The following is a 12098-nucleotide window of genomic DNA, read 5'->3' as shown; positions in this document are numbered from 1 at the left end:
TATTCTGTGTTAATCATTCTTTGTAACGGAGAACGCAAGTGTGTACAGAGTATGTGTGTTTGTGTGAGCATTACGAATTTTCTAGCAGTAAGGGAGTATAAGTGTGTGTGTGTGGGCAGCAGCGTACAACGGTATAAGTGTGGTGTACTGAAATGGTGGGGCAGACAGTTACCAGGTCTGGGTCAGTATGGCAGGCGGGAGCAAGAGCAAGCTGGCGCAGAGCTGCGGAGCGCGGACGCGGACCACCCTGGTGGCTGGCAGCCTGGCAGTGGCACCCTCTTCCCGCAGTAGCCCGTCAGACAGCTTTGGGGAAGCGCGTGTCGCCTGTCTGTCTCGCATAGCGAGAACGCAAGCCCTGTGGCACCAGTTTATTACATTAACTATTGACTCATATGATAAGTGGCACTGTGGGCATGATTCAGGCATTGCAACAGTGCCTGTCACGCTTACATGACAGTCAACCCTTTACACTCCGGAGAGTAAGAACACCTGTTGCACGGGTCAGCCAGTGCGACCGCTAGTGACGACCTACGTGATAGCTGTGCAACAAACACTGTGCTGTGAAAACTGGCATCTTATATAATTTCGTCATTTGATCATGTGACATTGTAGTCTAAGGTATGTGCTTTTGACTATCATGACGATGAACACTTCGTCAGCGACAGGCGTGAGTGTCGTGCTGGAATCAGCCTGGAGCAGCTCGGTGGTCACCACAGATATCAATGACACGTGGCCCGTCTCTTCGTCCCCTCTTGACCTGGACAACATCACGCTGGACGACATTGCTACCACTCCCTGGGACAACACTACCTCTCAAGTCTACAACATCCTCAACTACCCCACCACGCAGGCTATATTCTACATAGAATACCTGACCATATTCCTACTAGGGGTATTTGGGAACTGCTTGGTGTGCTACGTAGTATTCCGCAATAAGTCCATGCAGAATGTGACCAACTACTTCATCACAAACTTGGCACTGGCAGACATCTTGCTATGCGTACTGGCAGTGCCCTTCACTCCTCTTTACACCTTCATGCGGCAATGGATGTTCGGCCGGGTGTTGTGTCACCTTGTCACCATGGCTCAAGGCACCAGCGTCTACGTGTCCACACTTACACTGATGTCCATCGCTATTGACAGATTCTTTGTGATAATCTACCCGTTTCGACCACGCCTGCGCTTGTCAATCTGCTACTTGATCATCGTCAGCATCTGGCTTTTTTCCATCTCGGCGACGCTTCCGTATGCGCTGTATGTCCGGCAAGTGGAGTATCAGGACCGATATTACTGCGAGGAGCTCTGGCCTTCAGAATCCATCAGGCAGGTGTTTAGCGGTTTTACAGCCATTATGCAATTCGTCGTTCCGTTCATCATCATTCTCTTTTGCTACGTCAAAATTTCTATCCGCATGAACGAGCGAGTCAGGGCCAAGCCGGGCACTAAGAACACCAGGAAGGAAGAAACGGACCGAGAACGAAAGCGCCGGACAAACCGGATGTTGATAGCGATGGTGACGATCTTCGGTACTTCCTGGCTGCCCGTCAACGTGGTGCACCTCGTCGGAGACTACTATGCGCCGGCGAGTGAATGGAGCTACTACAACCTGTGCTTCTTCATCACTCATGTGGTGGCCATGTCTTCCACCTGCTACAACCCCTTTCTTTATGCCTGGCTCAACGAAAATTTCCGTAAGGAATTTCAACTGGTTTTACCTTGCTTCCAGCAGACTCCCTCCACTGACCGTGTAGGTCAGTGGCGTTCAGAGAGGACCTGCAACGGGAACGACACCCAACAAGAGACCCTCCTACAGGCAGGACAATGCGGAGGCACTGGTGGAGATTCAATAAGGTCTTTCAACCACCAGCTGTCAGTCACACAAGAGAGCCCGACTAACATGGCGTCCCCAGCCACTGTCGAGACCCATCCCATGACCACCTTCATAGAGGCTCCGTCACACACCAGCGGCAGCACACCTGACCAGGCCGTCCAGTCCCTGGTCAATGGAGAAGCATCCGAGTACGTGTGAACACAGGTAAGATCACCCACCAACTCTTTCTTACTCTGCATATATGTGTGGTGAATCATTAGTCTTGTACAGTATATGCGTTCCCCTCTGAGGCATTAGAGCATTGTATAATTACTCGAACTCCATAATGTACACCCAGTAGTGCAAATGTAGTCTTCTACAATGTAACTCGGATTCAATAGTAATTACTGCCACACTATAACCCGATTAATAACACAATAACCCCTCCGACAGTTCAAATCCACGAGTGCAGTGTAACCTACAGGATATAGTGACTTCCTTGAGTATAACAGCTAATCTTCAGCATCCAAAACTACGAAATCGCGGCAAAGTTCCGAGAAAAAATATAAGTATTTTTACTCTGGATTAGGACTGTGTGAATTCCTTCCTCTGGGTGTTTTTCTTATCTCACATAACCTCTATAAATTTAAATAATTCTGCTTCAAGTATTTTCGGTTTTTGTAAGGGGATGACGTCTCGGAGAAAATATCCAACAACGACGCTTTTTATTTGTTAAAAGAAAATAAATATGGAATCTCAGTCAACCACTGCAAGAAAGAATCTTTGAATGTAATTTGTTTATAAAAGTTTTCAGTGAGGAGATATTTTTTTTTTATAAAGGGTAAATTGTCCTTTTTATATTATATAGTACTTGATACGAATCTCCTTATGGGTATCAGTAAGCGGTGAGTACTATTTATATAAAGCGTGTAGAGTTGTAGGTCACTCCCCACCACCACCAACACTACTACTAGTACTACTACTACTTTTTTTTTTTAAACGTGACCTCCAGCCTCCCCCAATAGCCACACCTTCGCCACCATTTATTTACCTTAATATTAAATATCCTAATACATAAGAAGCTATCCTATCTGTGTTAAATTAGTTGAGCCGCAGATCTATGCGGCATTCAGTGACTGTAGCCTCGTAGTCGATATCTGCAGCAGTTGTCGGAATTGGGGCAGAAGCTCTCGTTCCTCTGAGGCAGAGCAAAGCCGACCGAAGGAGAGAGAAGGACAGTCGACATCTCATCCAGGCTGTAACGAAACTTCTGGGCTGCTGCTTCTGTTCGGAGATCACCTCCGCGAGTCTGGCGTAGAAACATCTTGCACTTGGTCCCATCGCACCAGAGGTTGTGAACACTAGGGGAGTGAAGCTGCCTTGGTCAACGTTTTGGATTCTCTCCCCATATGCCCTTATCTTGTCGTTCTCGTTCCTCCTATGTGCAGCATCGAGAGCTAGGTTACGGTGACATGCGGCCATGGGATCAAAAATCCTGATGTCGAAGAAAGCTCGCTGTCCTCGCGTCCAGAATCCTCGAGCACTGACGTCAACACGGGATTCGTTAGATGTGTTTGAAGTCCTATGTTGGAGGATCTCACCATCCAATGGAAGGAGGGTCGGTTCTACCATGACATCCCGGCAGATTTCTTTCAACATATTTGCTGTAAGGTCCCTTACTTCATCATGCCTCATGCATATGAAGCCCCCTTTCTTGCACACCATGGCGTGATCGCCGTCATAGGAAGAGCCACACATGCATTGGGAGGGCAAACCTTCTACTGGCCGACCGTACCTTAGAGCAATGGCATCTGTAAATTCTTGTTTGTTAAGACTGAAACCATTTGCCCTTATCGGTAACGTAGTTAACCAGTTCGAGGCGCCCACCTCCTTCGCTACTACTACTACTACTATAATAATAATAATAATAATAATAATAATAATAATAATAATAATAATAATAATAATAATAATAATAATAATAATAATAATAATAATAATAATAATAATAATAATAATAATAATAATAATAATAGTATTAATAATATTAATAATATTAATAATAATAATGATAATAATAATAATAATATTAATAATAATAATAATAATAATAATAATAATAATAATAATAATAATAATAATAATAATAATAATAATAATAATAATAATAATAATAATAATAATAATAATAATAATAATAATAATAATAATGTAAACGTGGCTTCCAGCCTCCCCCAATAGCCACACCTTCACCGCCATTTTGTTACCTTAAAATTAAATAACCTAATACATAAGTAACTACCCTGGCTGTGTTGAGTTGGTTAAGCAGCAGATCTATGTGGCATTCAGTGACTGTTGCCTCATAGTCAATATCTGCGATTTGTTTGCTTTGGGGCCGAAGATCTTGTTCCACTGAGGCAAAGCAATGCAGACCTAAGCAGAGAGAAAACAGTGGATATCTCAACCAAGCTGCAACGTGGTTTCTGGGCTGCTGCTTCTGCTCACATATCACCTCGACCAATCTTGCATAGAAGCGTCTTGCACTTGGTTCCATCCCACCAGAGGTTGTGAAAACCAGAGGAGTGAAGCTGTCGTGATTCACATTCTGAATTCTCTCCGTCATATGCCCTAATCTTGTCGTTCACATTCCTCTTGTGTGTAGCCTTAAGAGACAAGTTACGGTGACATACGGCCAAGGGGTCGAATACCCTGACACCAAAGAAGGCCCATCTGTCCCCGCTTCCAGAAGGCTCGAGCGCTGACGTTAGGGCTTCGTTAGATGTGTTGGAAGTCCTGTGTTGGAGGCTCTTACCGCCCAATGGAAGGAGGCTCAGTTCCACCGCGACGTCATGACAGATTTCCTTCAGTGAATCTGCTGTGAGTTCCCTTACTTCGTCATGCCTCATGCATACGAAGCCCCCTTTGTTACACACGTGGTCAATGTCATAGGATGAGCCACACACGCATTGGGAGGGCAAACCTTCTTCTGGTGTACCGTACCTTAGCATTGGCGTCTGTGAATTCTTGTTTATTAAGGCTGAAACATTTTGCCCTTGTCGGTAACGTTGTTAGCCAGTTCGAGGCGCCCACCTCCTGCGCTCTAGCTACTTTTTTTCAAGTTCTGTGGCAATTGCAGCATCAGTTGCCTCAGTTCATCACTCTGGATGTGCTGTCGATATGTCGTAATGGACCGTCGAATCTTGTATAATTCGTTGGTATCCACCTCACTTGTTACATTTTGAGCTATTATGTGCTCAGTAAGGCCTGCCGTGAGCTTGACTAAGTTCTGATGTTCGGTGGCAGTAAGCTCCACTAGATTGTTCATTCCAATTCCTCCTAGTCTTGGTGGTAGTGCAATGACTGATCTTTCTGCCTGGGTTAAGTTAAAATGTTTCACTAATTTTGGAATAAAAATGACGGTGATGCCTTCTTCCAGGGGCGGAGGAGGGGTCCGATATCAGGGATAGTGCGCATTGGATAATTCCAGCGATGCTTGACTCCATGGGTGAATACCGCAAACGCCCCATATAGCTCCGTTTAGCAATATCAGACAGAGCTTTGATTTCCTTCACCCAGTCATTTACCTTTCCCGTTACGTATTAGGTCTTGAAATTACTACTACTACTACTACTACTACTACTACTACTACTCTCTGCTACTACTAACCACCACTATTACTACTATCACCATTACCACCGCTACTACTACTACCACACCTCCAACACCAACACCTCCAACACCACCTCTAACACCATCAACACCATCAACACTAACACTTCCATCACCAACACTTCCAATACCACCATCTCCAACACCATCACATCCAACACCACATCTTCAACACCACCACCACCACCTCCAACACCACCACCTCTTCCAACACTTTCACCTCCAACACTAACACCTCCAACCCAATACCATCTCCACCACCACCGCCTCTTAACACCACCACCACCATCACCACCACCCTTTCTCGGTCTCTAAATAAAAGTTTACATCAACTAATAGTCAAAGTAGCCAATATAAGACCTCACATCACTGATTGGTGTACATCTTGGCACGCGTCAGATAAACCTTGAAAAAAAACGAAAATTCATCTCTTTCTCTCAAATTAAATAAGGAGTTGAACTGGGAGTTCTATCTCTCATAATTTTTAATGTTTTTGGACTTATGTATTGCTGTACTAACCTTGCCGTGCGCTTAAAGCCCTTCATTGTTGACGCATAGTAGTAACATTATAAAACAATAGGGAATGGTTAAGTTAGGTTGAATATATTCAACCTAACTTAACCATTCCCTATCTCAACGTAACCTAACCTATAGGTTAGGTTACGTTGAGATAGGCCAGGTTACGTAATTTACGTTGGTGTAGGTTATATAAAGGAAAAGTTTGCAAGAACAATATGAAAAAAAAAATGATCTGGGACGGTGGTGCATTAAAATTTTCACAGTAAATGTGAATACTGTAATGGGGAGGTAAAACATACACGGTTGACCTGACAATATAGCCACAGAATGATGTTTTCCGCGGTGCTACATTGGTGGTCGGGCGGCCATATGCATTTTCCTCTCTCCATTTTGTATAAAATAAAAGACCCCTGAATACATGACAGATTGTGGCAGGTACAGTCGGGGACAAAAGTTCACTCCCCGTGGTGAAACTGAATTATGGGAGCGAGTCTCCGGACTGACTTACCCTGACTGTTTCATCTCAATTGGGGTCGACGATGCTTCAATTTGGGCGAGAGTGAACTTTTGCCCCGCCTGTACATATTAATTTATATTTCCATATCAATAAAATTTGTATACTGCATATTGTTCATTACTGAAGACCGATGACAGTGAGAATAAACAAATAAAAGAAATGACACAGTAAATAAGGATAATTTCGAAATACCGATAACTTAACCTAACCTAACCTAACCTAAGCTAACTTAACTTAACATAATCTAACCTATCCTAACCTTTCTTAGGTATAATATAGCTATCTTATGCTGGTAAACGACGTCTTAAATGAAACAGCATATTTTACCAAATTCGAACAAATGTCCTTAAAATTGTTGCAATAAAACAAAAAGTATTCACTATTAGGCCAAAATATATTTGCATTTCAAAGCTTAATCACCAGTTATCCCTATTTAACATCACCTTGCTTAACAAAGACGAATGAACAGGCTTTGTATCAAATAAAGCGAAGCCCAAGATTGCAGATGTCCAGGGTTCGATTCCCGACTAGTGAGGTATTGTTTGTACTGTACATGGAAGTCCGCTTGCTATATCGACTGATGATATATATATATATATATATATATATATATATATATATATATATATATATATATATATATATATATATATATATATATATATATATATATATATATATATATATATATATATTTGCCTTGAGTTTAATTATAATCAAAACATATTTTTTAAACACCGTGGTGGAGGGTGAAGTACCTACATTATTAATCTATACGCGCAGGAATATTACACTCAGATACGAACTGGACACGCTGTCCGTATACTCGACCTACCTATTGTAACTCTCCTGTAAATGCTATATGTAGTGTAAAGCGGGCAAGTTACATTATTAATTCATGGATCCTAGATTGAATCAAAGTTCACTTTCATCAATCTGTTGACGAGAAAACGTTGTTACTTGCAAAAATTATCTTTTCGATTGTCATAATTAAAGAAAAATAATATGCTCTAGCAACAATTGAAGAATCAAGATGGCGTAATTTCTTTATTTCTTTCTTTCTCTTTTGTATAGCGTTCTTGAACCGTTTCTTCTCTCTCACTTCCTCATCTCTGTCCTATTTCTACTTTCTCTTATCTCTATATAAGTTTCTTGTTTTTTCGTATCACAAATACAAAGATAGTTTTTTTTCACACACAAACACTCTTGCAAGCCCACACACACACACACACACTACTACTACTACTACTACTACTACTTTTTTTTTTTTTTTTTTTTTTTTTTACGTGGCCTCCAGCCTCCCCCAATAGCCACACCTTCGCCGCCATTTATTTACCTTAATATTAAATATCCTAATACATAAGAAGCTATCCTATCTGTGTTAAATTAGTTGAGCCGCAGATCTATGCGGCATTCAGTGACTGTAGCCTCATAGTCAATATCTGCAGCAGTTGTCGGAGTAGGGGCAGAAGCTCTCGTTCCCCTGAGGCAGAGCAAAGCCGACCGAAGGAGAGAGAAGGACAGTCGACATCTCATCCAGGCTGTAACATAACTTCTGGGCTGCTGCTTCTGTTCGGAGATCAGCTCCGCGAGTCTGGCGTAGAAACATCTTGCACTTGGGCCCATCCCACCAGAGGTTGTGAACACTAGCGGAGTGAAGCTGCCTTGATCGACATTTTGAATTCTCTCCCCATATGCCCTTCTCTTGTCGTTCTCGTTCCTCCTATGTGCAGCATCGAGAGCTAGGTTACGGTGACAAACGGCCATGGGATCAAAAATCCTGATGTCGAAGAAGGCTCGCTGTCCCCGCGTCCAGAATCCTCGAGCACTGACGTCCACACGGGCTTCGTTAGATGTGTTTGAAGTCCTGTGTTGGAAGATCTCGCCATCCAGTGGAAGGAGGGTCGGTTCTACCATGACGTCCCGGCAGATTTCCTTCAACATATTTGCTGTGAGATCCCTTACCTCGTCATGCCTCATGCATATGAAGCCCCCCTTCTTGCAGACCATGGCGTGATCGCCATCACAGGGAGAGCCACACACGCATTGGGAGGGCAAACCACCTACTGGCCAACCGTACCTTAGAGCAATGGCATCTGTAAATTCTTGTTTGTTAAGGCTGAAACCATTTGCCCTTATCGGTAACGTAGTTAACCAGTTCGAGGCGCCCACCTCCTGCGCTATAGCTACTTTTTTTGTCAAATTTTCTGGAACATGCAGCAATAGTTGCTGCAACATGTCATTTTGGCAGTGCTGCCGATCTGTTGTAATGGACCTACGGATCTTATTAACTTCGCTGGTGTCCACTTCCCCTGTTGCATTCTGGGCTATTATGTGGTCAGTGAGGGCTGCCGTGAGCTTAAGTGAATTTTGATGTTCAGAGTCAGCAATCTCCTCTGGATTAGTTAGTCCCATCCCTCCCAGTCTTGGTGGAAGTGCAAGAAGTGTTCTTTCTGCTCGGGTTAAGTCAGGGTGTTTCACTAGTTTGGGAATGAACTTGACCCTGATTGCTTCTTCCAAAGGGTGGAGGAGGGGTCCGATCTCAGGGATGGTACGCATCAGGTAGTTCCAACGATGCTTGACTCCATGGGTGAATGCTGCAAAGGCCGCATGTGGCTCTGTGTTAGCAATCTCAGACAGGGCTTGGATTTCGCTAACCCACTCATTCACCTTTCCAGCCACGTACTCGGTCTTGAAGTCCGTAGTGCCAATTACTGCACCTAGATGTCTTTGGCCATCCTTAGTTATTTTGACCTCACTTCCGCCAAAAACCTCCAATGCCCATTCATAATGTTCTGGCTTCACGATGAGGAAGGACTTGCTGGCGTTTGGGTGGTACCCTATTTGTGGACCTCGCGATGTTACCAAGTCCCACCACTTTTTGATGCAGCTCCACTTTTCCTGCTCCTGTAAGGTCATCAGCATATGCCACTTGTTTGACTCCAGTTGTTTCAAATTTTATTTCTTGTTGGAGCACTGATAGGCCAATTGCATACATTGCCATTGCAACGGGGTCCCCCTGTGTTGTTCCCTCGGTCGACTGTAGGATGGTTATCACCTCGTAGAGCCTTGTTACTTACTATGTAGAGGTCTGAAGGATTCCTATACGAATTTTCAACATACATTGCAAAACTTGGACACTTGATCTTCATGTTGTGCAGTGCAGCCTTGCGGTTAAGTATGTTGAATGCGTTTGAAGCATCCACCAGGAGAACGGCCTCACAATCACGCTGCTCAAATATCAATCTCATGGCGTGAATGGCCGCCTCCCCACCAGCCTGGTGGCCAGCACACACTTGTAGGTTCCCTGCTGCTGACCTGACATCATCCTTTACCACCTCCATTATGCACTTTCCGATGATCCGCCTCAGCACTTCCCCCACCCCTATAGGTCTACATCCTGGTTTCTTTTCCAGAGGAATAAGGCGGCAGGCCGTCAGGGCCTGGAGGTGATGGCAGCAAGAGGATGCAAGCTTTCTTGCAAGGGCGGCAATGGCAGTGCAGAGATCGCTTGCTACAGGGCCAAACTTGTTTGTGCTGAGGATGACTCTCCAACCGTTTGCATCTAGACCTGAAGGGCCGGCTCCTCCTCGAGTCTTCAGTGCCTTTTTCCACACCATCTCTCCTGTTATTTTCTCGAACAGGACAGCATTTGGTGGGATATAGTCACCCTGGAACCTGATGCCTTCATCTTCGCTTGCAGGGGGATGTTTCTCTTTCAATAGTTTTAATGTCTCTCTGTTTATTGGCATCACCCCACCGGAGGATTCCTCTGTGAGAGATCTTACCGCAAGAGACATTTTTCCCAACACGCATTTTGTTTCCAAATTTTCTTGCCACGTCATCGGTGTTTTGCTTTCCGTCACCCGTAATTTTTAGTCTCTCCTGCAGTGTTCTTGCTTCACATAGGAGATCATCTAGGGCCCCAGTCTGCCACATTGTCAATCTTCTCTTCATTGCTGCCACATTTTCTTTGTGCTTAGCCTACCACTACTACCACTACTTTGCTGTCACTCGGAACCGAGTATGACGATCATCCACCTATGATACAATGATATGAGTTATTAAGGATGTCACCTGGGTTGCTGAGTTCTGAGGTGACTAAAGAGGCAGATACGGGACCGGCAGAGTCGATCACAGAAGTTGTACATGTGGGGGGCTACATCTAGTGCAGGAGAGGCGGCGGCAGCGTCTTTCCGGCGTTGACGCTTGTCTGCCTCTTTATGCAGTCGGGCTAACTCGAAAGTATTCACACCTTCTTGTGTGGTGATCCTCCAAGCGATACGGTGTGGAGTAATCGTCTCCCCGGTGAGGGGGTCGATTTGGCACTTTTTTTCAGATTTGTCTTAAGAATATCCTTATACCTTTTCAGTTGCCCGCCAGCGATACGTTTACTATTCGTTTGGTGACTGTAAAGTAGCTGCTTTGGCAGTCTACTGTCGTCCATGCGGGTAACATGCCAGTCCAGCGTAGTTGTTCATGGATAATGGTAGCCTCGATGCTTCTACAGTTGGTGTCAGCAAGAATACTGGCACACACACACACACACACACACACATACGCGCGCGCGCACGCGCGCACATACACACACACAAACACACAAGCAAGACATAACGTCACACACACACACACATACACACACACACGCAGAAACCGGCAAGATATAACGTCACACACGTAAAATAAATACCGTGAGACGCTCACCATCTCTCATGTTCTCTCTGTTCGGTACCACATTTCGTCTTCTCTCCGACACAAGGTAACACACTACTGAATCCCCAGGCTGTATGAGTCCGCGCTGTCTAATGTGATATCTAAGTAACTATTTATTTCCAAACTAACTTTATATTGCATTGAGCTACGTCTCTAGTTAATTTTTTTTAAGTTTTGGCCAGCTAAAATTGAAGCACATTTAGAGTTAGAAAATTCTTTAGTCATTTAATTTATTTATTTCAGGTTTATTTGTAATAAATTTGGCGTTAAATAATTTATTTGTGTATTATTCCTCTACGTTATATTTATCCAGGTAAATCTGAAGTCATCGAAAACTATCTTTGTTTTATGTCTTAGCTTGTTATAATCTGGAATATTTGGAGACATTATTAAATGTTTTCCGGCATCTTCGTGGTGTAGATTAATACAGTATAACCTTTTTTTTCTATATTTACAATTTCTTTTCGTTCTTTTTTTTTCGCCCCCTAGGCTCCGTTGTGGGTCGTTTGACCTGTGCCCGGGTGGGCTAATTCCCGTAAAAAAAAATACTTCTGTTTACTCACAACTGTACAGTCCCGGTTAAAGAATATATATATCCTCTTTTGACGTTGAAGTCATATTGTTTAATGTAACTTCTAGTCTCATTAATTTTGACACACACACACACACACACAGACACACACACACACACACACTATTGCAACTAATATTTATTTATCACACATAATGGTGTCCGACGATCACCCAGCGATGACAGAATTATATTAATTTGTAATGGCACCATCATCGTTGGTGAACTTTTCAGGTCGATACGGGACCGGCAGGGACGTCCACAGATATTGTACGTGTGGACGGTTACACCTAGTGCGG

At 43.8% G+C, this 12098-nt stretch overlaps 1 protein-coding gene across 1 annotated transcript; it reads left to right on the top strand.

The window, feature by feature from the left end:
• Nucleotides 1-299: 299 nt before the first annotated feature.
• Nucleotides 300-2029, top strand: LOC121869928 (prolactin-releasing peptide receptor-like). Its single transcript, XM_042371493.1, has one exon. It carries the CDS (start codon nt 638-640, stop codon nt 2027-2029), a length of 1392 nt encoding a protein of 463 aa, XP_042227427.1. The 5' UTR covers nt 300-637.
• The last annotated feature ends 10069 nt before the right edge of the window (nt 2030-12098 follow it).

This window comes from Homarus americanus, unplaced genomic scaffold, assembly GCF_018991925.1.
Source record: "Homarus americanus isolate GMGI-L3 unplaced genomic scaffold, GMGI_Hamer_2.0 scaffold14467, whole genome shotgun sequence".
Classification (NCBI taxonomy): domain Eukaryota; kingdom Metazoa; phylum Arthropoda; class Malacostraca; order Decapoda; family Nephropidae; genus Homarus; species Homarus americanus.
The sequence above is the reverse complement of the archived record's forward strand: the minus strand, read 5'-3'. Positions and strand labels throughout refer to the sequence as shown.